General features: G+C 46.2%; 3 protein-coding genes across 20 annotated transcripts in view; 2 read left to right on the forward strand and 1 right to left on the reverse strand.

Moving 5' to 3' along the window:
- Window positions 1-6,682: 6,682 nt before the first annotated feature.
- On the reverse strand, window positions 6,683-13,538 carry LOC139988230 (lysosome-associated membrane glycoprotein 5). The gene is made up of 7 exons (XM_072005392.1): window positions 13,177-13,538; window positions 12,430-12,584; window positions 11,664-11,852; window positions 11,454-11,570; window positions 10,476-10,563; window positions 10,255-10,393; window positions 6,683-10,128 (listed from the first exon to the last, which is right to left on the reverse strand). The coding sequence occupies exons 1-7, from the start codon at window positions 13,391-13,393 to the stop codon at window positions 9,918-9,920; spliced, it is 1,116 nt and encodes a 371-aa protein (XP_071861493.1). The 5' UTR covers window positions 13,394-13,538; the 3' UTR covers window positions 6,683-9,917.
- A 978-nt stretch (window positions 13,539-14,516) lies between these two features.
- LOC139988235 (macro domain-containing protein PG1779) lies at window positions 14,517-16,177 on the forward strand. Of its 3 annotated transcripts, none has more exons than XM_072005399.1 (6): window positions 14,517-14,652; window positions 14,825-14,954; window positions 15,170-15,427; window positions 15,516-15,632; window positions 15,689-15,897; window positions 15,981-16,177. In XM_072005399.1, the coding sequence occupies exons 2-6, from the start codon at window positions 14,933-14,935 to the stop codon at window positions 16,065-16,067; spliced, it is 693 nt and encodes a 230-aa protein (XP_071861500.1). In that variant the 5' UTR covers window positions 14,517-14,652; window positions 14,825-14,932; the 3' UTR covers window positions 16,068-16,177. The 3 variants fall into 3 exon arrangements, with proteins under 3 accessions (XP_071861500.1, XP_071861499.1, XP_071861501.1); XM_072005398.1 differs by having other exon boundaries at window positions 14,535-14,754; XM_072005400.1 differs by having other exon boundaries at window positions 14,537-14,703.
- A 176-nt stretch (window positions 16,178-16,353) lies between these two features.
- The window catches only part of LOC139988205 (serine/threonine-protein kinase MARK2), a 53,261-nt gene continuing 41,662 nt past the window's right edge, over window positions 16,354-27,952 (forward strand). For 12 of the 16 annotated variants that reach the window (XM_072005327.1, XM_072005334.1, XM_072005332.1 and 9 more), the window contains exon 1: window positions 21,490-21,628. Coding sequence is in view for 4 of the 16 variants with exons in the window: in XM_074111783.1 (XP_073967884.1) it covers window positions 21,554-21,628 (75 nt within the window). In the remaining 12 variants the exon portion in view is untranslated. Of the gene's footprint in view, window positions 17,591-17,648; window positions 17,777-21,485; window positions 21,629-27,952 lie in introns of those variants that run through there. The other 4 variants (XM_074111783.1, XM_074111782.1, XM_074111784.1 and 1 more) reach the window with 4 other exon arrangements.

Genomic DNA, 27,952 nt, shown 5'->3' on the forward strand with positions numbered 1-27,952 from the left:
AGCTCGAGTCGCGGTTATGAGAGAATTTCGAAACTCGACTCGAGACATCTCGACGTATCCAGCGAGTTGCGTCGTCCGTAGGAAAAGTCGGTGGAATTTGGAAAGCGCGCGTCAGACGGAACGATAACACTCGCAGAGGCAAGAACCGATGATAGAGGGGCGGTGCCGCGCTTTGCGATGGCGTCTCCTTCGATTTGGTGTCGGATGACCTCCGAGCCGCCATTTTCCCGCCCCCTCTCTCTCTCTCTCGCTCGCTCTCTCCCCCCTCTTCCGCTTCCTCTTCCTCTTCCTCGTCTTCCTATTCCCTCCCTCGCCTTCATCCCCCGAGTACCCTCTTTGTATCCCGTGGCGCAGTTCCCGTAGGACAGGGGTGCGCTTTCTTATCAAAACGATTCCCGGCGCTTCCCCTTCCTCGTCCTTTTCCTTTTCTTCCTCTTGTCGGTCGCTTTTCGTACGTTCGCGTCTTCTTTCGCGGAGTGCCGGAAAATTCGCTGGGCGCGAAATTGCTGCCGTTTCGAAGGCGAGTCGCGGGACAGACGGTTTCCGGTTGATTACGACGATCGTCGCGAGACGATTGGATTTTGCGAGGGGCCGCGGCAAAGAGAGCTCGTGCTCGGTCGGAGAGCGAGCAGCGAGCTCGTACCTGGATAAACGGAGGTATTCCTAGCTCGATGAGTAGGAGGCAGCGGGGACGGGGCGAAGGCTCGCCACGATGGGATCATGGGAGGATGACAGGAGGAGGGAGGAAACGAAGGGAGCGAAGCAAAGCGGAACGCAGCGGAACGGAGCGGAGCACCGTCACTGGTAGCACAGCACCAGCGTCGTATTTCGTTGTACCGCGTTTAATTGCATTCCAAAATGGCTCTGTGCAAAATCGACTCGACGATCCTCCGTTTGTCCTCTCGTTCAGCCCCTCGAAACTCGTCGGCAAGCGGCCTGTTGGCATCTTCACCGGTGTAAATCCAGATAAATTAAACCGGACTGCCTTTCGTAGATTCGAAAGCGCGACGTTTCACAACGACGCTCGTTCCACCGCTCTGTCCGCGACGATGTCAAGTATCTACGGTTTCACCTGAACCCGTCGAACAAAGCGCACACAGAGGGCTTTGCGACGATGCGTTTGTAAGTGGCACGCGAGCAACGCTCCGATGCAAGTAGAGACCTTTCCTGACGGACGTTGTCGAAACGCGTATACCTATACCTATATATACCTACGTAAAGTTCGTTAAACGAAGCCGAGTCTTTTTCCCAAGCTTCTGTACGTTTAAGCTCGCCAGCTGCCCGGGAACCGTCGTTCCACCTACACGTACAGTAGCAGTACGACGATACGTACTTGGGTTAAATTTCGCGAGAAAACGGACGAATCTCTGCATGGGCCGCGTTCCTGTCGCATCGGGTATCTCGTATTTCCGTACAAACGCGTACTTACGCGGTGGAGTACGACGTCGTCGCGCGGTTACCGTATCTCTGAAAGGAATATTGGCGAACAATAAGCGACGCGTACGGCACGCGGGGATCGGAAGTACGGACACGATGCGACGCAACGCGGTGGTCGCGTTGGTGGCCGACATCGGACACCGGCTCGTCGAGATAGCGGCTATCTTCGCGCGGTCGAGTACATATCGCGTATAAGCGAGACGACTAGAATCGTCGACGATTATTTTTAGAAAGCTATTCCGTACGTACGTGCTCGGTGCATACGCAGGTGACAGGCCGCGTCTAATACGTCCACGCTGTCCCTCTTTTCCTTTTTTTTCCCTTCTTCCCTTTCGATTCGCTTTCTCGAGAAAATGCACGTTCCCGAGAAAACACGCGATCGCTGGTCGAAATCACGGAGATCCTTGGCGATGGGAAGAGACGAGGCGCGATCGAGATTCTCGCAAGCGGAAAAAAAAAACGAAAGCGCGAGATTCCTCTTGTCTCGCGGAACAATGCGATATCGCGTTGACGAGTGGATTAGGCGACGTAATCCGTCGGTTATTTTCCCATTAACGGTTGGTGGAAAGATCGGTGAGGGAGATTCTTCGGCTGGAAAGCGCGAACAAGCGTGAACACAGGTAGCTACTCAGGACCTTCCTAATGCCAGAAAATATGCTCTTTATGTGTCACTGCCCACTTTATGCCACGGTTCCGTGTCAGTGGGTTCGCGTTCCAGATTCGAAAAACCGATTTCTCCTACAACTTTGCACCCCACTATCGTTCTTCTCTGTGTTTTCTGCGCGTTTTTTTTTTCTCCATTCTGGCCGCGCTGGCTATCACTCTCGCAACTAAGTTCTCTAAAGATCGGTCATAAACGAATTCTTATACCGACTTAGGGAAGAAAGCCACGTCGATTCGACGTGTGTATTTCTCTTTCCTTTTTTTCTCTCGACGTTGCAAATTCGGCATAACGTGGAATCAAAGTCGCGTCGTTCATCCGACGCGAGCTTCGATTTTAATACAGACGCGCACGGAGATTCGTTGATCGCTGTTTGCTGTCGTTTGTCGCGCGTATCCACGGAATCGTGTTCGAGGTAGTTTGCGAAGGGAACACGTAGGACCTCCTAATAGGCTGAAATTGTCGATTACACGGTTAGTTAGGCGCGCTCGGTGATTTGAGGGTAGTCGAAACGGTGGACTGTCATCGTCCCTGTTGTAACGCGCATCGGCTGGACGCGTCGCGCGGGAAACGAACCCGATGGTAAGCAGTCGCTGGATTAAAAGGGGTTTGCTACGTCCTCGAAACATCGAAAGGAACGCGCCACCTCTTTAACGTTTCAGCCTTTGTTCTCGCGTTCTGGCTCTCGGTTGCACCGTGCCAACTATACGGGCCGTCGATCAAATGGAAACGGCAAGAACGTGGTATCCTCGTTCCTCTTACATCGGACACCTATGCTATATTATTCGCACGATAGGAAACGCGGAATGCATTTGCAAGACGCGCGCACGTTAAAACGAAACTCCTACGTATTGCGCGTTGGCACGCGTTTGGTATTTTGATTTGGCGTTGGCACGTGTCACTCGCTCGAAAAAACCGTTCCTAATATATGCTACCTGGCACATTCGGCCTTCTCTTATCTGCGAGGCTTGTGTCAGGTGAGTTTTGTGGGAAAAAAAGGTGGACGCAGGTCTCTAACTAGCGTCGTCTTACGCTGACTCGCACGATTTATCTGCAGGTAAAGTACGACTGTTGCATAGTGGCATCGTGGCATAAATCTGCCAAGCCCTAGAAACTCGTTCTCACACTCGGTTTATTGCGTTTCAAAATTTCGTAGTTCGGACATTCAGCGAACTCGCGATCCGTTCGAACAACGTGAACAACGTGATCTACGATCTTTTCGCGAAATCTTGGACGTGGCGACGACGAAACGTTCCACGGAACCGAACATCGATTCGAACGATAGCACGAAATTTGTACGAAAAAAATTCTCCTCCGGATCCGCCGCTTCCTGTCGCGAACAGCGTGGCCGTGGCCGCGCCCGCGCTGACACCAACAATAAAGGCTTGACGCCATAGAGGTATTTGCCACTGTTATGTCGACAATATGTTCCGGATCCTTAATAACGTCGACAGCGAGCGGTATTAAGAGGTATTACAAAGCGGCAACACTTGAATGCGCGTCGAGGAGGGTTCTCACTCTTGAAAAGAGCATCTGAACACAGAGAACCCTGTTGCCCCCTCGATGTTATTATGAACTCCCTCCATTCATGCCACGTTCCTGTCTTTCCCTGTAACCTTTCCCCTCTCTCGGTCTCCTTCTCTCTCTCTCTCTCTCTCTTTTTTCCCCATCTCCTGCACCTCTACTTTCATCCTCTTTCCAATCCGATAAACTTTCTCCGGTCCTCTTTTTCCGACAAACCCTCGTGAACGACGCAACCAGTAGGTAGGTATCCACGTACGCGTACACGACATCCTGCGCATTCAAGAGTCGATCGACAGCAAATCGAAAATTCAGCGAATCGTCGGACGTCCACTTTCTCGATCCTCTGTCGTAAATTTCTTCGCCTCGTGGGTAATATCGAAGGTTCTAGCGCGATAAAACGAACGACACGCGATAAAACAAGATAGAACGACGGGGTAAAAAATGCGAAACAAACGAAGAGAAAGTTTGGCGGGCGTCGCGTTACATCGTTGAATCTGTCGGTTCGGAGCACCCCAAAGGGGTGTAGATAGGCGCGTACATAGGCGACCAGCGTCAGCCCTCCAACGTCTCTCATTCCCGTGTTCCGCGTATCATTGTCCCCCTTTTCCACCCGGGGACTGGCTTTCGAGCGATGAAATCGTCCGTACCGCAACCAAGATTTATTTAATTAGACGTTACACCCTCGTTTCGCGTTCGTGGTTCATCCTCGGGAAACCAAGTTGAATTTTTCTTGACGACAAATCAATTTCGTTCGTTTGGTCGAGCCGAAGATCGAAGCGCGTTTGTAGAAAACACCGTAAGCGATGAGAAACAAATTTTTCAACGGCAAGAGAAAACTTGTACGTCGTAACGTGGTCGAGGTTCGCGAAAAAGAAAAACGTATCTGTAGAAAAAATCCTGATGCGCCACTTTTTATTCGTTTAGAGAGATGGCGTAAACGAAAGTGAAGAAACGATCGACTCGAAACGTTTGTAGTATCCCAGTGGCACCGTCTTCTAACGTTATTAATAGCTACTTGGAATAGGAAATTGCGCTTAAATTCTGTGCCGCGGTATTCTCATTGGCGAGTAGAACATTTTGCAATAGAGAAAGGACGTTTTTCAATTCCGGCGCTTACAGTGTGCTCTACAAGCACCCTTCGATCGTCGGATAGTCGCGAAACGCGATAGAAGCTCGCACGACTTTTCGACCGGCGATACCCGACACGTCTATACGAGTTCGTAGGGACGAAATCGAAACGCGCGATGTTACGACGATTCTTTGCGCTGACCGTGCAAACATTTCAAGGCCATGCCATTCTTTTATCGGCTTATCACCGTCAAGTCGTCCAGGCTATTCGCTGCGTTATGAGAATCGTGTAATTATCGCGTCATACCTCCGAGAGTTGTATTTATAGCGCCTCCAGGAAGCGTCTCTCCGGTCCATCCACGTGTATGGCCGATTAAAACGCGACAGCCAACCTCGGACGAGTTGGCGTTGGTGCTGCGAGGCTGATGCTTCGATAATATCACGCGTCACCGTATTTCTTTTTACGTTGATGTAATAAGGAAACGGATCGAATTTGGGACAACGCGCGAAAACTAATCGAAGAACGCCCGCCGTTTAACCGGCTGTCGACATCCGATCCGATAGTAGGCGTTTCTCCTTTGCGGTTTACGCAAACTTCATCGTGTAGTTAACCGTTCGAAAGCAAACACTCGAGGCTCGCTAGCTTGTCACAATATGGTCGCAATTTGTTTTCGAGACCGGGGGGACAGGTAGCTCGAGCGGCTTTTGTTGCGAACTAAACGGATTCCCGGCGAGCTAACCGCTGTACGTATTTCGCTCAACAAGGTGTGAAGTACGCTTTAAAGAGGAAACGAAAAACCTATTCGACCGTTAAAGTCGGATCGCGTGCTACGAAATGTTAGGTAAAACGCCCGCTATTGTCTTCTCGCAGATGATTTCCGCGTCTTTTCTTTTCTTCCAGCTATCCTTCACCAGACGTTTCTTCCCATCGCTCGTCGTTCCTTTAATCGCGTACGCGGCGGAAATTAAAGCAACGCCATCAAACGGGAGTGCAGAAGCCGCGATTTATTAAGAGATCCCTCGCGCGGCGGTGTCACGCGTGACGTAACTTATGGTTGGACAGCGATGCGAACGATACAGAGCACGAGAGAATAGCCGTATATAACGAAGGTTATGGTGTTACCGGTGGATGCTGGAGTGGCAGGGTGTCCAGTGACTCCCATGTCGGCTTGTTATCCGGACCGCCTCATCGTTATCTGCAATTACCCCAAAACAGCCCCTAGTTTATAAATTATAGGCCATCCCCTTTCCCGTCCGCATCCCTCTGCCTATCCCTATCCCTCCTTCGTTCGTCCGTTCCTGCTTTGTGCCTGGAACCCCCGCCAGGATCGCATCTGTCATCAAACCTGACCAATTACGCTCAATTATTTTGCCAACCCCTTTTACATCCTGATCGCTGTTATCTCGCGATGCCGTTGTTACGCGTCGTCGCGTCATCCTCCGCAAACGATTTTCATCGTTCGAGAGAATACTTTTTACGATCGACGAACGAGCAAAAGTAGAAGGTCGCGTAAGATTCGAGAGATTAACGGACGTAACCTTTCCTTACCGACCCGATCTTTCCGAAAGATCGGTCTAGCCAGCCAACCAGCCAGCCAGCCAGCCAGCCAGCCAGAGGGATTCGAGATGTACGCGAACGACAATGCGATCAGCCTGCTCCACCTATTGTCGCGGAGATTTCAATGGACATTGCGACAATGAACTATATCGACAACTGTACCCCGCGTTGCGCAAATCCCGGGGGACTCCCCGCACGACGACGAGACCAATGTAAGCCTGTTCGACTGTGCTTTTCACGCCTTCTTCCACGGACTACCAGCCGAAATTATTATGTCGCTCGATCCCCTTCTCTCTCTCTCTTTCTTTCTCTTCCCATCCACACCTACGTACTTACCTACGGTCCACGCGCAAATTCTGTCCTCCGTCTAATCGTCTCTGCTGTTCATCGACACCTTGCCAACCAATTTCCGGTTAATCGAAAACGCAACAAACAAACTTGTATAACAGCCTTTATTTTTTGATCGATATGATACAATTCTGTTTGACGCGCGCTAACCACGTAACTCGTCGTTTCGCATTGTTTCTCGTGTGCCGCTCGTTACATCGATTCTTACGAGGCTCAAAGCTTGCTGCATATGCGTATGTCAAGCAATACGAGATTCGTTGCTTCCATCCCGTTCCATCGAAGTTTTCCGCGGCCTCGCGCCTTCGTTTCACCTTTGTATCCTGCTCTGTAATCTCTTTTCCATAAACGTAAGTACTTTACAACCCCTGCTATGTGTGTATTTTATTGCTAGCCGACGCGACGCTACGCCGCGCCGCGCCGTGCCGCGTCGCGTCGCGTTGCGTCGTTGCTAACGCCTCGTAACGGGAAACTGTGAAAGTCACAGGCATCGAGCTACCGCTTCAATCGACCGCTATCTATCGATAATGTTTATAATAAGATTGACTTTAGCACAAAAATACATTTTTATAATTACATCTAGACCATATTTTTGCGTATCAACAATGCCGGCGTATTCTAACTAATTGTATTGTATCGAAAAATTCAAACGGACATCACACGCCACCCTATACAGAATATCCTCGACTCGATTCGAGACGCACGTCCTTCGAATTTCTTCGGTTACGTGAAAAAGAAGACACGTTTCTCCATTCTGTAGACGAAACATCACGAATCGATCGTTACCACGTTAATTTTCACGTTCAATTTTATTAGATATGTATGCCGATAAATTGAGATACGCGATAACCATAATATCTCTCCTTCGTTCTCCAAATACATTTTTTCTGTGTGTACGCGTGTGTCTGTGTATGTATGGTAGTGTATATAACATACGTGTGTGTAAATGTTCATAAATATATGCATATACATGTGCAATACGTGTGTATATATAAATGTACACGTATTCTATGCGTGTATATATATATATAGGTATATACACACAAAAGTTTAACTTTAATACACGCTTGGAAGACAGAGGTTCGTGTTACGCACATATCCCTAATTGTAATATTATTCCTGCGAAACACGCGTGAACATATACGCACGCGTGCACATTACGTTTTTAAGTACGACGTTTGGGATCGAGTCGTCGATCGGCCGTTCGATTCGATATCCTTCCCCTTGAATCGTCTCGTCAAGCTTCGTCTTTCTGCTTTCTCGCACATAGCAAAAACCTTTACGATATCGTTGATTAAAGATCGACGACCACGTGTCCATTCGCTTATTCGCCTCGCCTGTTCCCAAAGCACGACGGCTCACCGTCGATTCCTTCGCTCGATCGTCTCAGGGATAAGTTTACGCGTTAAGATATGTATTCATACGTAACAATGGTCTATCCATACGCTATAGAGTAGTAACGAATGTTACTTTAGATTAGTAACGAATTTGAACAGACTTAAGGTAGACGAAAACTCGACGCGATCGTCAAAGCTTGCGAATCGCGTCGCGGTTTCGTTTCGCGAACGATAGAAAAAGAAGTTGCGAAGAATAAGAAGACGGATCGGACAAACGATACGGATAATTAATCGGGACGCGATTTGTTACGCGTTAACGTTGAATTTCCCTCGAGCAACGTAGGTATCTGTGCTTCTCTCTTTCTCTCTCTCTCTCTCTCTCTCTCTCTCTCTCTCTCTCTCTCTCTCTCTCTCGTTGGAAACGTTGGGCTTTCTATACAGGGAGCTTCGCCGATCGCGTCCTAATATATTTACACGATATATTACATCGAGAATTAGAAGATAAAAATGAAACGACTTAATCTAGCGATCGTCACACATATAAAATGCAAATGCCACACGCTGATCCACGATTCGTAAATCGCACGACTTTTGTCTCGCTGGTTTACTTCAAACGCGCTTAAAATAAAACAGCGAAACGATTTCTACTCGACGAAGTAGAATCTACCGTTTATTCGGCCGTTTACGTGAAAGTAAATGTCGTATTTGAGTCTTGTCATTTGCGACACGATACGTTTACGACGATGCTGTTAAATACTATATGTACATTTGAAAACGGAAGAAATGACGAAAGCTTAAAACTAGCAATCTGAAACCGTCGACCGATGCCGAATGATCTGAGTATCACCGCGATAGAATTGTACTCATCTATGCTATTCGTTTTTCTAACGAATCTACTCTCAGCTGCCAATCAGGGCTTTCCTTCCTCGGAATTTCCAGGAAATCAACGATTCTCTCACACTCTCTCTCTCTCTCTCTCTCTCTCCCTCTCTCTCTCTCTGTTTTTTTTTTTTTTTTAATCGTTTTATGATATAAATTACCGAAGCGAAGGATTTGACAAATCATCGGAAGCAAACGGCATCAACTCAACACGCGTATAAACGAATATCGTAACGTAGAAAAGATTAATCCGCTTCGAGATCGCTCGCTATACGTTAGAATTATGTATACGAGATTGCTCGCGACTCGCGTCGCAACTAGCTATCGATAAAAAGTACGAAACACGATACAAACATTTTAGTTCAAGTATACGATTTGTGAGAAAGAGAGTGGTGTATCTCGCGAACGACGTAGTCTTCCGAGTATTCCCTCCTACGTAGACGATGTTTATTAATCCGCGTTATCCACGACAGGGAAAAGCGAACCGATATCTACCAATTGGAGATCTATCGATACAACCATCAGAGCTCGCGAACACGAATTTAACACGAACACGGTGTATTTTAATTAATAATTATCCCGAACGTTGCTCGTTGGTTACTTTGATCCGTCTCAATCGACTTTTTTTGCAACCAACGACTTTTACAGAGACAAGTTGTAGCCGTTTGCGACCGACCTAAAAGTACGAACCGATGAAGTTTCATCTGACGCCTACGCATCGATACGAGTTCCAAACGGATGGCAAAGAACGCGTTTCACGAATTGGGCAATCATAACCGCACGGATGTTTCCTTTTTCCTCCGGTTAATGTCGTTAACTCTGAATAGGATAGTTCGACGCGAATAATGGTTTACAAACGTTCAGGGATCATGGATAAAATGTTGACGTTGGTATACTGTCGGGATATAAGTTTCAAACGAACGTAGCTCCGGAAGTTTCAAGGAACGTTTGCATCGATGAGTTGTTGTATCAAGGTGGACCAAAAGAATATCGTATCACGTCGTCACGACAGCGACGATTACGCGACCACAGAGAAGAGCATCTCGTAGAAAAGATTGGTCCTTCTCCAAGTGTTGCATCGCCTTAGGCAGCGTCCCCCAGAAAGCTCTTACTCCATGGTGTCGTATTTGACTTTCTTCACCTTGAAGTAACGATAGGCCGCATAGCCGGTGATAGTAAGCAGAACGGCAGCAGCCAACGTCGAACCAACCGCGACAGGCGCTGTTTCGTCCCGAAATCCGCGCGCGCTCAACGACGTGCACGAGAATTCCACTGCAAACTCGTTGTTCTTGAATTTGAACGGCTGCAGCTTCATGTCCCTGAAATTTCGAATAAAAATCCATCCGCCGATTATTAGCCATCGTCAACTTAATTATCAACACGATTCTCTATAGTCTAGGCAGAATTTCCTAAGATTAATTTTTGCGCTTGATATTTGTTAATACCTGAGGAGCACTATGGCGTGATTTTTCCCATCGGTCAATTGAACTTCCGTTTCTTCGCTGCAAGCATACGACTTTCCAACCGGTGTCGGGAACAGCATGGAGCTGTGCTTTTGTCCGGTACTCAATCTAATCGTTTTGTCTTGAAACAAAAATGATTCGTGATTACCTGATCGGCGAAACGAACATCTCGCGCGGCGAGCCTTCCGTTCGAATCGACTTACTTGGTTGATCGATATTTACGAAGTGTCGATCGCTGGAGTTGTACGTTAGTTCGATCTTCTCCACGTACCAACGTTCACCACCGGGTGTCTGAAAAAGCAATTCGTTCCCTCCGTTATTTCACCGTCGTCTTCGGAATCGGTTCAATTTCGATCGGAGGATGGACGATGAATTTTTCGGACGATGAAACCGCATTAACGGAAATCGAAAATCGTCGCGCACGGATGAAAATCCCGAAAGAATAGAATCGCAGAAAATTGGAAGGAGGAAAAAGGGTTGGTCGCGTATCGATTTGTACGAGAGAGAGAGAGGGTAACGCAACATTCGTGACCTCGGCCGTTTCTAGGAATGGCTCGTGTATAACTAAGCGTATAACTACAGGAAAGAAGATTATTACGCGTCTACTTGTTCAGACAAATTAGTTTATCGCCTTAAAAACGTAGCTTCCCTGAAGTACGATATTTTCGTTAAAATGATCTGAATTTTTTAATTTAATTTCCATGTACGGGAGAAGCTCGTTAGATTGCAAACGCAGTTGCAAAATGCGTATAGATTACAAAAGTTTAAACAACGACTCTTACTACGCGCCAAAAGAAACTGAGGGAAACTTCGGTACAAAACAGTAATTGTTAGCAATTGTGCACATCTTATGGACGGGGTCGAAGCTTCTAAATTTAGATGTAAACCTACGCGGTAAAAATAGATCCACTTGCCTGAATGTCTTCAAAGTAATTAAAAATTTAGTACTTTTGGCAGTGATGGATAGTACAATGATATCTATGTAAGTCAAATTATATATGATTTATCGTACGATAAGGACATTTCAAGGTTATTCAATGTTACGGCGGCATCAGGAAGACGTTGATAAAATTATTTGGAAATCAGCTGGCAGGTCGTTCGACGATATTGCGACTCCTATAAGCTCTAGGCTTTAAATAATTAGGAAACTAGTAGCCAAGAGAAAATGATGTGTTACCTACCTTTGCGAAGCTCCATGATAGTATATACGCATCCCACTTGAGCAACATAGTCACTGTATTTTCGTTATCGCAATTGCCGGTCACGGTAGCGTCGGTCGGAACATAAATATTCGCCTCCTAAAAAAAAAAAAAAAAAAAATGAAATATTCGATGCCTTATTCTTTTCTCACAATTTTCCTCTTGCATTTTCTTTACGTTGTCTTATCTTACATCATCTTCTCCTTTTTTCGTTCGATATTTCACGGTGATCAGGGCATCTACTTGCAGAAGAATACAAGCCTGCCCATTATTACCGTCCAGACGATACAAAGGTTGCTCCACGGAAGATGATCTATGCGTCGTTGTTGACTCCGAGGACATTGTAGTAGTACTTTTCGCTTCGTTCAAATTTCCCACCAGCTTTAAAATGCATCGATATCAAGATTATTCTTTGCAAGAAGAGGATTTAAAATAAATGTCCGTTCTCTAGATAAATAAAGAGTCATATTCTACGTTTAAATCGTTTAATCGATCGCACATCGATCTACTATGAGTATATTCCGGCACGATAATAGCTGGCTTTATTCCTTTACCTTGTGAAAATTGCAAACCGAATCGCTAATCGAGTCCAGGTATCGTAATCGATACAACAATACGAAAAGAGCAACAGGTTATGCTTGGACTATTTATAAAAAAAAGGGAGGTGAAGAATCATGATCGTAGGTCACACGATAGAATCGTGTGCAAAAAGATCGCGAGCGCTGATAAAACGTTCAGATTGGGAAATAATAGTTTTGCAACAAATGCATACGTATCTACTAAGACTTCAATTAGATAACTACTCGTGTATATGTATGTATGTACATCGATGACGAGAACTACTATCAAAGCTAGATGTAAGAAACGAACTTTGATGCAGATTGCGGGAATGACGAATACATTTTGCTACATCGTTTGCGCGATTGCGTTCGTTCACGTTGTGGCAGAGTGTTCTTACCAAAGTCTGGGATGGCGAAGTCTTCGACTTGGACTTGGAACCTGGAAAGTCGATGAGAATTTTCGGTGTCCGACGTGTCGTGTATAGTTGATCGTCCAATTTTTGCGGCGTCGGCGATGAGCTAGGTACGCTGAACGCGGTACTCAGGACACACCCTGAAAGAAAAAGTCATTTGTTACGATACGACGAGCCAGGCTTCTTGATCATAATTTTTTTGCCACTGTTCTTCCCAGGAAGGTGCGCGCGTCGATGACTTTCTCAATGAAAGTTTCTCATCCCTGTCACTCCCTATGAATGATTCAGGGTAGTTGACTTTATGAAAACCGCCCCGTGAAAATGACGTCGCGCGCTATCGCATGGAGCATCTGGTGAAACGTTGCTCCCTTATTTTCGCGTTAAAATCTTATTCTTCGACAGAACATAGCGAATTAACGATGCAATTATAAAATACAGCAAGAAGGATACAGCACCACTGGGATGAAAATCTCAATCCCGTGAAAATGTCAGCGAAATTCGACTGACACGATGTCCCCTACTCTCGTTCCGACTATTCGGTTAATTAAAATCCTTAGTTTTACAACGTGATATTCGATGTAATGTTGCAAACGTGATGAAAGTAGAACAAGGCAACTTGATAGTTAACCAGCACGATAAGTCGATTGGCTGCGTCACGATCGAATCAGTTGGATTTTTAGTTTAATTTAGCAGCCCTATTGCTAAGCCTGATAGTTAATCGAAGAAACTCACAGAATATAAATATCGCCTTGGTGTTATCCATACGGTGTGGCATCTTTTTCTCTTTGCCTGTACTCGCAACGTCGACAAGTATGAAACAAATAAGCCTGATCTGGTCGGTTGTGTCGATTGCACGTAAGACGATTTCACCTAGGCGACGTACGCGAAGCTTGTGTGCCGAACGCGAAAGCTCAGGCGCAGATGGATCGATAATTGGAGCTTTTAGCATGCGCTGCAAAGTCTTTCCCTATACACAGAAACGTAGTGAAATAAAGCACAAGAATACAGGTTCGTTCGGTATTTCTCTTCGGGGTGGCGTTGCTGATGACGTTGAATGTTAGCGCTGGCGTTGGCGTTAGCGTTGGCGTTGACTTTGTGGTTGGATTCGACATTGGCATCGGCACCAACGTCACCGTCGGCGTCGGCGTCGGCGTCGGCGTCAGCGTCGGCGTCGGCGCGCTTTTCATTAATTTTATGCGCCTTCGATCTATAGATATTTCTATTTAACGATGATTCATCAACTGTATTGAATGAAACGACGACGAATAGTAAAATCGAACGATGCTCTCGTTTCGACAGATAGCTCGAAATGTTTTCTTTATCGGTAATATTTGGTGGTAATAACGAACGTGAAAAATATTCCGTTCTAGCTACGACTAGTGACAAAAGAAGTTAGGTATCTAGGTACGCAAGCATCTCTGTACGCGGAAATATTACGTTTAATGATTATATTATCCTTATTTTGATAGAACTTTCTGACAAAGCTTGGACATTTGACCCATAAATAGAACGATATCAAATAACGGTATATCTCTGTTCTGTCATTCGATATCTATATAAACCACCTTCTTCGAAAAGGAACCGCAACGATGACGACCGTTACTTGCCACTTACGTCATTATCCTTCTAACTTTCGATTATTAAAATTGCGTTCTGACGTACTTTTACCTAACGTGAATAAGTTTATGTTCGTCGAATCTAGTGATTTTGCACAATGGGTAATCACCATACGTACCAACGTTACATCTATTATAATAAATTTTGTATTTTATTATATTGTATTTATTATCATGGAAGGCTGAATTTTAATCAGCTTCAGGAAAATTATAAAAATAAGGAAATTAATTGCATACGCGGTATATGGAGCGTAATGTACGAGGCCAAAGAACGGTAAACTATGGAAAGAATTTATCGTATATATCTAAAACGCGAAAATTATAATGAATCTTGCGTATGAACCATGTATGGACAGAGATGTCGGTTTAAATACAGTATTCGATGATGGAAACAGATGGCGCATACGCATTGCAGAATTAGCGATACATTTGCATCGCATTCCACCAGATGTCTCTATGCTAGTTTCGTTGCAGCAACGACTGTCCTCCAACTACGTTTTCACCGGTCACGATCGCAGATGAGATAGAAACAAAACAAGACTTTGGCATAGTTCTCGCTGTGTAAACTGGAATTCTATACGAAGCTGCAAAGGTTCGAATTTGGCTTGAACTTTTGATTCGAGGAAGTAGAATTCGATGATCGGTAAAAGTCGTTAACGATTTATTCGAGTGGAAGACTATGTTGACACTCAGAGTAAGGGACGAGGGGATATCAAGGGCCAAGTGAACTGCGTAGTGAGAGGAGAATTATTTTTGATTTCCAGGCGAACGTCGTCGATCGTTTCGCAGTTACCGCCGTAGTTCGACCCATAGTTGAACGTTTCTTAGTTCGGAAGAGTTTTGCTACGTCTGTCAATCAACCTGAAGCGAAGATGTCGTTCGAAGTTGAGAAACGTAAGGCAAACGATTATTTTGTTTATTTCGATAGTTACGTAAAAGCTGATGTTGTCGATCGTTCGATACGATCGCGAACATCGATATGTAAATTATATCGTTCTAAAATAGAGCAAACACTTGATTGCTGTTGGTTGTTTGTTATGTTGGTAGAAACGATAGGAAATAAAACGACACGAAACGTCGTCGATTATCATTGAATTTCTGTTGAATAGAGAAATTCTTGACCATGCCACTAGAAGAAAAAAGAAAATATTATAAAGGGAGCGTAATTACGTTGGACCAAATTCCAACGTGGGTGGAATATTGGACTAAAAATAAAGGAAATATCGGTATAATGAATCTCGAGAAAGTCGAGAAGGTCGAGGAGGAAATGGCTAAGAAAATTTCGATATGGCAAGGAGATATCACCTCCCTCGAAATAGACGCGATCGTTAATGCAGCAAACTCGAGTCTTCTCGGCGGCGGCGGAGGTATTCATACATAGGGACATTCCCTAGAAATAAGAATCGATAAAGCATAGCCCGGTATATCGAGAAGTGTAAAATATCTATTCCCTAGTTGATGGAGCTATTCACAAAGCTGCTGGACCAAATTTAAAAAAAGAGTGCGCTACTCTGGGAGGATGTCGTGTTGGTGAAGCAAAGATAACCGGGGCTTATATGTTGCCTGCAAAGCGTTAGTATGACAAACTCATAGTCAGGGATAGTATTTTCATGGGTATAACTTTTTAGATGTCATTCATACGGTTGGTCCGCAAGGTGAAAAGCCAGAAAAGTTGAAGGAGTGTTATGAGAATAGTCTGACGGTTGCCAGAGCAAACGAGTTGCGCACAATTGCTTTTCCTTGTATATCGACAGGAATTTATGGATATCCTCAAAGACCAGCAGCCAAAGTGGCTTTATCAACGGTCAAGAAGTTCCTACTCGACAACAAAGACAGCGTAAGATTTCATTTTGATGAAATATGGCTACATTCCAGTTCGATGTAGCTTGTCAAGATACTGATACCTGTTTGAAATTGCAGGTGGATAGAGTAATCTTTTGTCTATTCTTAAAAACCGACAAAGACATATACGAGGAATTGTTACAAAAATATTTTGCTATCGATTAGACGACTCTCTGACAGAAGTATCCCATGTTTTGAGGTTAAACTCGAAACGAACAAAGCTAAACTGTATCAGTGTACATTCGTCGAATAATATTCGTAGAAAAGTATGAAAACGAGATATTTTTCCTAGACATATCCTCCGTTCGAAGCGAATTCGGGAATTTGGTCGTTGATGGTAGGGTACGCGTCGCGAGCATATATAGGTGATTCGAATGTTGGCGGGTTATCGCATGGTTCGCCGCCGCCGCCGCGTAGCGTCGGTGATCAGTACGATTACAGCGCCGCGACTTTACGGCCCATCCGCATCGTGTTTCGACCCGACGACGGTGCGTCGCCATCTTGAAAAATCGAAGTGTGGTAATGTCTGTATGTGGTAATAGGTGGGGGACGGTCGTTAATGTGGTGCGTCTCGTACGGAAAATCTGTCACAAATGGGTAAATATCTCTTGTATCGAAGCCGCTCGATCAAAGGATCGGCTCGGTTTTGATTTATCTCGCGACGAGCTAAACGTAAGAACGCTGGCAAAAGGAGCACACCCATAGTTCCGTAGTGCTCTTGCCGATCTGTCGTGGCGAAGGTGCGTTCTCTCAACCAAGATCGCGGCTAGTGAGTAGTGCTTGCGTCCAAGGAGTACAGTGTCATTTTTGTGGACAGTTTTCACGATTTTAAGGTCAATCACATGGTCGAGATAGCATTTTCGTCGTCTCACCGTTAGGAAAGCAACGTCGTCGCCGTGGTCGACCGTCGAAAACGGAGTATGTGCTTATGCGAGTTCGTGGCGTGAAAATCGTCGAATTAGTCAAATCGATCGCAACGGTCATAACGGTCGAATCGAGTTTAAAATATTGGGATTTCGTGGTCGGAACGAAACATAGGTTGTATCCCCTCGGTCGATCGGTCGGACAAGGCGGACGTACGGACGGAGTCCCGTAATCCTGAATGGCCGCCGCCACCGCTTTCTAGGTTACTGACGGACATCTAAAGAGAGTGACAGAGAACGACCGAGTGAAAGAGTATACGCGCACACGAGAGGGATAGAGAGTGAAAGAGTAAGAGAAAGATAGGAAAGGAGGCGTAGTGGAAAGAGAACGAACGAGAGGGAACGTTGTCTAGAGAGAAAAGAAGAGAAGAGCAGAGCAAGGAAAGGAAGGGAAGAGGAGAGAAGAGAAAGAAAAATAGCGTGTGAGCGAGCTAGCGCGTGCGCTCACTCACTCACGCCTTTATACACGAGCGAGTACCGATGTGCGGCCTCCGAGGTACCCGATCACCATCGTCTCTCGGGTGTATTTCTCGTGTTAGTCGCCGATCTCAGATCGGAGACTCGTTGCATGCGGCAGACGAAGCTTGAATCGCTGGTGCTGCTACAGCCGCTGGTGCTGCTACCACCGCTGCCGCTGCCGTCACCGCCGCCGCCGCCACTTCCACCGCTGTCTTCGTCGTGCACCTCGACTTCGACGCTGAGACTTTACCTTAGATAAACGCGTGCTGCTTTCGTACTCGTACGCGTGTATATGCATCTCGACGCGTACGTATCTTAACGGACTAGTGATATATCCCCGTGTTGCGTCCTACCTAGCAGTACAAGTGGGTGTGGGTTTCGTTCGTATGACTGGCGTGTATGGATGCGCGTGTGTTCCCGTCTACGTATACGTGAAATTGCGCTCGCGCGTACCATATCGCTCGTTTATATGCACGATCGTGTAACGTGGTGGTAAGTATGAAAAAAATCAGGCTCGAGAGGAAGGAGTTGCCGGCGAACCATGTCGCGAGAAGTTGCTTCCTTTTTTTTTTTTTTTTCATTTCTCCTTCTCTCTGCTGTCTCCTCCGATGTGGCTCTCAACTCGGAAAAGGCTTCTTCCCCCTTGACTGCGACTCTCGTCGTATTTTCTCACTGCTTCTCTCTCACCTACTCGTGCTTTCGTTCGCCGACCTAACCCCACATTTTGTTCGTTCGCGTCTGTCACGAGCATGCCTCGAGCCTGACCGGAGGCCGGGTTTCTCGTTGACGTATCGTTTCGATGTCGGAGCGGTATACACGACCACGGAAATACCGTGTTTCCAGACTAAAAAGCGGTCAAAGTGCGTGAAACCGACTCGGCTGCAAAAAGCGAAGGAAAAATGGTCACGTCGCCGAACCAACGCTTACTCGTTGTCAAGATCGCTTTCTCGCGTAACATATGTATGTACATATATACGTACATACGTGTTGCACGTCGTAATCGAAATATATTTTTACCTGTCTCAGACCCCCTTGTACCTTTCGCCGCAAGTTACTCGCGCTTCTCGATGCTATCAACCTTTTTCGATCGACGCGTCCGGACCCAGGGAAACGATCACCGGCTATAATATCGATTTATCGATGTCTTCGATCATTCGTGAATCATCGCGTTTTCCTGTTTTGCACGAAACTGTTACAATCGTTCGTCGTAAAATATTTTTTCGTCGCGATTTCTCTCCTTATCTCGATTTCGTTTATTCGTTTTGAACTTGCACCAATTTTGCGAGTATTCAATTTTTGCAACGACAAGTCGATGTTTGCATCAACGACGATCGATCGGACGATGTCGATGGAATTTAACGCGACTCGTTCGAACGATATCACGAGCATCGATCATTTTTAACAACCCTCTGTACTTTCACAACCATCGGTTCACGATCACCGAGATATCCGAGCATTGTTCTCCAAACGATTGCGCACCGTTTCTTAAAAGGCAAACACGCTCGATGCGCGAAAAGCTTGGCATTTTGTCGTTACTCGTACTTCGACTGTCTATCTATGTACGTGCCCATATACGTATGTGTGTGTGTATGTATGTATACCTCTGCGTACGAGCGCGCGCGCGCGTTTGTCGGTTAGGTATCGCCGGTTGTTGTCGAATAGCTTGGTATTATTATCGTCGAAGTTTACACCGCTTAGCGTCACGTTTGTCTCTTTGCCGTTCTTTTCTCGATCGATCTGAAACTTTATTTTTCCTAGTGAACGAGCCAGCGAAGAAAATAGATAGGAAGGGGAACAGGTAGGTAGGATGTATAAAGGGAGAGGGGTGCGAGTGCTGGTTGTTACTCGTTAGCCAACGATTTATTCTTGGATTACGTTATGGAACCCTGGTTCGCGAGTTTATGTAATAGTCTTGGTCCGTGGCTAGCGCGCTACAATTAACGGAAAGGCGAAACAAAGCGAAGCAAAACAAACGGGAAACTTTCCTCGCGATTCACCGAATCACTGAGCCGAAATAGGAAACGCGCACGCGTTTTTCTCACTCTGTTGAGTGTAAGTCGCGTCGGCTCGTTAGATTCTCAAGCTCGAAACGATAACGTTTCGTTTGCGTGTAAAGACGATCGCGAAGGGGACGGCGGTGGCAGCGGCAGCGATAGCGGCGGCGGTGACCGGTGGTTTGAGAAGTTTTCGGAGTAGTTGTAGCGGCCACGTCTTGCTGCGCGTGTACCGCTGACCCACTTCATAGGGATGGTCTGAAACCTAATTTCGCCCGACGCGACGCTCCCAGTGCAAACCACCTTCGACCGAACGAGAGAATCGTTGCCGCGTTCGCGATCTCTCGTACCGCGGCCACGAGTATAGTCACGATCGTAGACACGGTCGTGCGCGCACTTCAACAGCCGGCTCAACCTTCCACGCTAGCGCACGCGTCATTCCTTCGCCGCGAAATTCCCAATCGAACTTCTTCTCGATTAGCGTGAATATGAACGCGACCGCGTTTTACCGATTCACAAACGATTCGCTCACGCTCGCCCTCGCTCATTCTATTATTAGCTGGAAACGCCTCGCAGGTGTCCGAATAAAATTATCTTCGAAACACCTGTTTCTCCTTCGTTCGGATTCGAGCCCATTGACGGATCTTGTCGCGTGGTTACTATCTCCGATGCGATACGCGCAGTGGATACACAAGATACGCGTACACGTCCTTAATATTTGATATGTTCGAGCTGTCGGTCTGTGGCTTTCCCGTTGTAAAGTGGTCGTCGACCAAAGGCGGAAGCGTGTCGCTTTGCGTTTCGTGTCTCGACGAAGGGTGTGCGTCGCAGCGAACGTTGGACAATTTATTCTCCGGTCGAAATTAGTCGCAGCAACACAGAATCGTTTCGTATCGCGAGGATAATGTTTGCAACGGAGCAGGACGAACTAATAATCTGTGTGGCGAGGGACGACTTTCGCCAACCTTGTTTCACCCGAGAAATTCACGTTGGAACGTCCGAACGCGTACACGCGCGATAAGGTTGACACAAGGCGCGCGATTTCATCGATAACTTCCTTTTCCACGCTATCGTGTAGCCGGCCTCCGTTCGTATTCGTTGTCAGAGATTTCGTTCCATATGGTTGGATGGAAATTTTGACAAAAACCAAACTGAAAATATCCACCGTCCACCATTTACGCTTCGGTGATCATTTTCTCGAATTCTTACTGTTCGATCGATTGGCGAAAAAGTCGGTTTTGTCCGAGGAGACACACGGTGGAAGCGTCGACGAGAAGGTAATCGAGCGAACATCAGTGCGCGAGTGTCACACGGAGAAGCAACGTCTATTTGGAACGCTCGGATACACCACGCGGCGAAGTTTATCGTTTTCTCTTTTTCGCCGTTGGAAACGTCGCCGCTTTCCCCGAGTCGATACGTTCGCACGCGATTTTCCTATTTTCCGAGCTTTCGTTAGCTCTGATCGCACGAGCCTGTATACGTAAAGACCGGCACGAAGCGCGAGACTTTTACCACGGGTCAGACAGGCGAGAGCCAAAGTTGGCCCGATGTTACGTTCCGATGTACAGTCGGTAGCAAGGTATGATTCACTCTCTCGCCTACCTGTACAGGTCGGGTTTCTATGGCTGACTTAACGCAGCAGGATTCACGTTCCCGTTCGCGTACCGAATCGTAGAACCTCGGGTTTGCGTCCAACTCCTCTCGAAGGTAGATCAAACTTGGAAATCGTCGATAGGCCGTTTTCCACGGAATTGGTACGCGGCTGACAAATAACTTTTCTCGGCGAAACGGATCGAAGGCATTTGGCAATGTTCCTCGATCGTGCGTCACGATGATCGGTAACGTCACCGACGAATTGAAAATATTTTCGCTCGATCCACGCGGAGATTCTGAGCGTAGCGCGTAGATTCCGAGCGTTGCGTGAAAAACGCACGCGTCTCAACGAAGCAGATTTTCCTTGCCGTTCGAAACGAACGTATTCGGTTGGCCGCGTTATTAACAAAGGACGGTCGGTCGATGATCGATGGACCAAACTTATTAAATTGGATCTCGCATCGATGACCATCGACGCGACGGTCACGAGGACGACCGTACCTTTGGCTGTCTTTCAAATTTATGGAGATACATTTTCATAAACCGTTGAATCTATTCTGAAAGCAGTTGCCGAAAAGGAAGTTTTAATCGTTGGTTCGTACATTCTGTTTCAGGCGTAGGGGGAGAGGGTGCATCGTCGAAGCGTTGGAGGGTTTGAGGCAGTGAAACTGGCTGGCCTACAATGTCCGCTAGTATGCGGAGCACTTTGCAAACCGTTCCAGAATCAGTGCCGGCCGACCACGTCACAAACTCCAAAGTAAGTACGAAAACATGAGGAACGCCAAGCTCGTTACGCTCGTGTAATCGTAACTGTTCTTTCTCGAGGACGAAACGGCACGCCGTGTTTGCGGGCTCGTGCGAACGTGTCCTTTCCGCGCACCATAAAGTGCTTGAAAATGTCAGGCTTCTCCGATCTCCGGTCGGCGCGCGCTCCGAGACGCTCCGAGCTGCGATTTCGTAGGTTCGCGTTCCAACTATATTTTCCATTTCTCTGACCGAAGAAAATGTAATCACCGCAGGAACGACACGGTCGCCGTTTCGTCGGTCGATAATGTGCCTTGTCACGCAAAACGTGTTAAGGGTATGGTTGAAGGTTGAACGATTACGCCTGGAAGAAGGGTTACGTCCGCGGTAACCGAAAAACGAATTCGCGTAACGACCTCGCGAAACGACGCGTTGATGTTGCGAGCAGAATCGTAGAACTGGTATCGTGGAAGATAAAAAGATGGTCGTTGCTGCGGAGAATACGGTTACCGCGAGCGTAGTCGTCCACCGAGCGTAAACGTGTATATTTGGTAATGTTGCTCTGTTGTGACGGACGCGTAATTCTAAAGGTGCTTCGTGACGTCTTTGGTTCGAGGTATCGCAGTGTACTAACGTAACGCTTCTCGATAAAATGAGATAATCGAGAACCCGAACGATCGAATTCGTGGGATACCGATTCGCGATGTTTACTCGATCGAAAATTATCGCGATCGTTACGCGAATACTCGATTTTTCCTCGATCGACTAGCTGGCATTCTGTTCTCGCGGATCAGGACACGAACGATACTCGATGACTCGGCTGAACAGGTTTTCACGACTGGTTGCTTTCGAATTTTCTCTCGCAGCGGTAGTGGCCGTCGAACGCTTTATTCTCCGGACCGGCCGAGCTTTCACGTCTTCGTTTCGTATGCGTCACAGAAACGATCGTCGGTTCCTCGATCGCGTACAACCTCTGCCCGGTTTAACGTCCCATACACCTTGAATAGGGTACATCGAACGTGTATATATATGGTTTCGCCAGAATCTACTTATTCGGTAGTACGGTCGATGACGCGCGATCCGTTTATCGGCCGGTTAAACGGCCGAAACCCTCGTACATCCGGTGTTCGTCGATCTGGCCCGTACAAACTACGGCACGTTGTCCATTCTTGTCTTCTTCTTGCTCCTATTAGCCAATAGACTAGTATACGAATTTTCTATATTTTCGCGTCGTTTAAAATGCAGACGGTCCGTCCGATCGGTTAAGTTTGAAGAGAAGCTTCGATGATCGGAGAGAAATTGGCCAGCGTCGCACTGCGCCAGATGAAACGTAACGAACTGTACGTTTAATCGCAACTAGTTATTTTCGAGCGATCTAGGCGTAGTCGACGCCGACAATGACCCGTATTTCGAGTTGTACCGCTTTAAGTCGCCTAAGTATCGTCTCTGGTTGATGGAATTCCATCGACTGTTTTAGCTAAGTTTCTTTAGATATTAGAGAGAGAGAGAGGGGGGGCAGGCGGAATAGAGAAGAATTAGTCGATCGATTTCATAAAAGATCGACGAGAATGTCTAGCATTACCGGCTCGTCAAATCGCGGCGACAATTGGACTATGCGTCGACCAGGATTGCATGGGCGCTGACTCGTTTATAAAGGTCATACGTGTACGTCAGTCGAGTTTAATTCGACTTGCACGACACTCCACCATTGTCACTCCCCCTTTCTTTCCGTCTCTCTTTTACCCACGAGTCGTGCTAGCTTCTCTTTTGCGTCGACGAGGTACGAGTTTCCGACGCGTTTAATCGTTGGCGTTGGTAATTGTCGGTTTCAGCCGGCAATACCGAGCAACGACAAGTCGGATCGATCGAACGATTGCTCTTTCGCTCGTTCATCTCCTTCCGTATACCGACGTGGAAGCAACCGGCGAAACTTTAAGTCGTAACATCGTTCGATCGTCTAAATTCTCGAAGCGACGATTCGAACCAGCCAAATCAGCCTCCGCGAAAGCCCCGACTTACGCAGATATTTTAAGTTGAAAAAGCGTATTTACGATCTTGTAAGGCGTATTATAATCGTAACGAGTAGATCAAACGCGACTCGTTAGGGACAAAGGACGAGGGTGACGTTACCGGGATCCGTTGGTAAAGAACCATCGACGCTTCTTCGTCCATGGCTCGTCGGGGTTATCCGTTCACCTTGAATCGTGCGAATCCGATTGACCGCGAACTCTACGCTCGCTAGCTGATATCTAACTTTAGCCACTTTCTTAAACGCATTCGTTTATAATTATTCGTGAATTTAGTTCACGGCATTTCGCCAATTCGCCGCAGACTCTGACGCGTATTATCGAAGCTCCATGTACCGTCTTTCGTACGAAAGCCTCGCCTTACGTTTGCCTTACGTACTTTTCCCAGCCTTCTCGTCCAAGACGTTGGAAAGATTCAACTGGTTTCTCGATCGTTCGAGATTCTTTCCTGTAGCGTGACTCGGTTCCTATTTCCGCCGTTGTAATTTCCATCCTTCTTTTTCCCATCGCCTTATCCAAAAACGAGCAAGAAGAAACTCTCTTGTTGCTCTTCCGTGTACGCACATGCTCGTCAGATAATCCCCGAGCGTCGCGGTTCAAACACGCAAACTTTAACAATAAGTAGACGATAAACGGGGCACCGATAGAGTTTTAAGGTTATTTAACACGGCCAACGCCAGATGGCGAGCCTTGTCTTTCCGCTCGAATCCATATAATGGGAAGAGAGGGAAAGAGGGAGGAGAGAGACAAAAGAAGTGATCGACTATGGTGTATTTTGTTGGCTGCACGGTACATATTTCGATATATATCGAACGAGCTATGATATTCACGATGTGAAGTTTCCTTCTTTGGGCCTCCATCGGTGCAAGTTTTATGGAGAAACCGATTTGAATAATATTTCTATATATTCGATCGTACCGCAGGGTCTCCGAATTTTCGAAACGATGCATCTTTTGGCCTTCGAGCGCAACGTCGAATCTTTTATCCTCGATGCGTCTGTAAAATAACGCGAGACAGCTGCTGGATGGTCAAGAACGACAGCGGCGAACGCCATAAATGGCAGCGTAGTCGTTCATCGAGAAATAATTGTCCACGTTCGGTAGGCTCTTCTGCGAGCTCGCTGTCTCGGCTCGAGTCAATTGTTTCCACGTCGATTTCCACCTACGAACGGTAAACAGCTTCGCGGCGCGACCGTGTCTCTACACAATGTATATACGCCATCGAACGATCGTTCGAATATACCAAACGCTTAAAAAATCTGCGCTTTCCATCGCTCAGCCGGTAAACGTCGAAAGAATTTCGATCGAAATCGGTGTACGAACGGGCAAAGTAGATCAGCGGTCATCGAAAAGGAAAAGAATTTTTCTTCCAGCATGGCAAAGCGTCTTCTTCATCCTCGATTTTCATCGCGAAAGAAAAAGGTGTTCGCGATTTCACCGACAGAAGGAAAACGTTCGTGTTGCGCGACCGCGTTTCACTTTTTGCGAAAACGCGATTCCGCCGTTGAGACACGCTACGTAAAAAGGAGGAAAACATCAGAATGCTGGGTGTAGACGAAACGGGAAACTAACTGTCCGTAGTTAGTTGGGCGTCGTTGATCTCTCGAAGATAGGCTTGTACGCGATTTCGTGTCACTATAGACGTCTTCACGCTGACAAGGATACAAAGTTTTTTGCGGATTAATCGAATACGGGCGAGATTGGGAAACAAAAGCGACGTCGAGTGATCGACTGAGCGCGCTTGACGACTATGGATGTTTCACGTGTCTCGTCCTCTTTCGTGTTTGATCTTGACGCTGATCGTTGACAGGAACGGCAAACGTTGCAACAGCAGACTCGCGTTCGTCGAATTATTTGCACGTTACGTTTCAGCTCGGCTGAAAAATCTGTCCCCCCCTCGAGTGGCTCGTTAAAAGGAAACCGCAACTTAAAAAACTTCTTTTGCCTGCGGTTACGTCGCTCCCGGTGCGATTACGTAACTCTGCTCGACTTTACTCGGTTAGTTTCCTACTCTCTAAATCTCGTTGTCGTTAGGCAGGGATCAGGTAAAAAAAAAAAAAAAAACGATGCCACGATATCGATTCGTGCTCTGATTATTATTCCCGAACATCTGGGAGCAAAGATTTGCCGCGATAACAAGTATATAATTTCTTGTTTGAAAGCAAAGACGAGGAACGGTGGGAAGTTCGCTGGAGAGGGGGTTTACTCCGAGCGAGCGTGCAACGAGAGATTGACGAAAGTGCTTGTCCATCGTATCTCTCGGCCAATATTAGAAGCAAGCAATTTAATAGCGATCGTTCCTTGTCCTTAAAGCAAAGTAGGCACGAACTTTTGACTTTCAAAGGATCGGAAACGTCTTAACACATTACGGACGGGGGACGCGAACTCGCGTCTTACGTACTTCGTGCGGTATCCTATAAAAACGTTAACTACTGTTAATTAAAACGGTAAAAGAAACAGTGGATGCTATAAACGAAGTGTTACAAATGCGTTTTTACATTACTTGATATGCTTGAATAATACCGTTATCGATATATTTGACATAATATCGATCGCTCGGAAAATTCGTTCCGATTTTTAAGGAATTTAATAAAATAATAAACTTTGCTTAGTACCTCTCCATCGGGGAAATTGTTTTCAAGTATATTACATTAAAAAAACGTCGCTAGAAGTATCTTTAAATGTGCTCATTCACTTTTAATGAAATATTGCACTTGTTAAGTTCCTTCTGATTTTTAACTCTTTGTCCTACATAAAAAAACTTTCCATATCGAAAAGTTTTTCGCCGAGAAACCTGATTCTGGAAGGATGAAATATTCGAGTCGCGCGAAAGATGGGAGAAAGGTCGTGGGACAAAATGCCACCTATATAATTCAATAACTGTAATGGAATCGAAATGTAAATCGAAAGGAACTTTTCGAGCAATCTTTTTAATCTTTTCGATCATTCGCAAAATACGCGGAAATTCAGGCTATATGTTTGCCTGTATATGTTCGAGGCGCAATGCATTAAGGGGCGTCGCCGTTCTTAGTTTGCTTTCCAAACCGAGGAGGATCGAGTTTTCAAGTATACGTATCGTCGACGATCGTCCACTTTCTCCTAATCCCTAAACCCATTTCCTACCGTGCGTAGGTCCTTTCGAGACTGCTTCTATTTTTAATACAATGCCAAGGACGCGCTTCACCCACTCCTCATTGATTGCACAGGTTTGGACGATCGATAAATCGAAGGTTAAATACACGCGACTCGTCGTCTGTGAAGAATAATAATATCCGCGTCGCACAGGATTCCTACGAAAACTGCTAATCTTTAACAAAGTAAAAGGAACCTTCCATTCTTCTCGGTGAAAAGCTATTTTCGCGTTCGGTCGTTGGTTGTTCTCTCGTCGATCGAAAGAGAAGGCAAGATTTCTTTTATTATCGAAGCGACGTAAACAGGAACGATGACGATCGTTGCGTCACTTTCGTTAGAACGACGGACTGTGTGGCAAAAGTATCGAGGACTGGAAAACAGTTTAATTAAGATATTTGTAGCGCGACAGTATCCATCAAAAGTAAAACACGCTGACACACTAATATTCCATATTCTTCGTGCACGTCTGAGATTCTCTCTCTAGGGAAAAATTTCTTGGCTGATTGTACTTTCTACTGCGCGCACTAACAAACAATTCAGAAGCGCAGAGTATGGCAATTTCATATCGTAACGAATACGGCAATTTGGACGCCGAAATTACCGATATTGTATACTTTATGGTTCTAAAACCTTTCTTTCTAAAACCACGAGGTCCGAGCTGAATTCTCCTATCTTTTTTTTTAAGATTCTCCTAGCCATTTTACGCAACGTACAAACGAGCTTTTCCGACGTTAATTAGAAAGGTCTTTTTGCAGCGGTTTGCTCCATAGAAATTACATGTCGAAACTTTCGACTTTGGAAAGGAATATCGTCTTTTCGATAAGACTAGGCTTTCTAGAAATCTCGTCACGTATAGATAATACACCAAGTAACGTATCGTCAATATTTCGAAGAAATCGTAAGAAAGTTGGTCTATGGTGCGCTTATCGTAGCCGGCTTTAACGCACGAATCGTTCGTTCTATAGTTACAAAAACTGATTCGACGTAACTTTGCAAAGCGTATCGGACGATTTGTTCCGCGGGCTCGTACCCGATGATCGATCGTTGAATCGAGAGCACAGCGTAGCACCCCCCGTGCGTGTCACATTTTGCGTTTAAAATAAAAAATCTCCTCCCTCGCGCTCGGTTCACCGTAAGAAACGGTAAACCAACGATTAACTAGGTCGGTATCTAGATACG

This window comes from Bombus fervidus, chromosome 6, assembly GCF_041682495.2.
Source record: "Bombus fervidus isolate BK054 chromosome 6, iyBomFerv1, whole genome shotgun sequence".
In the NCBI taxonomy this organism is placed as follows: domain Eukaryota; kingdom Metazoa; phylum Arthropoda; class Insecta; order Hymenoptera; family Apidae; genus Bombus; species Bombus fervidus.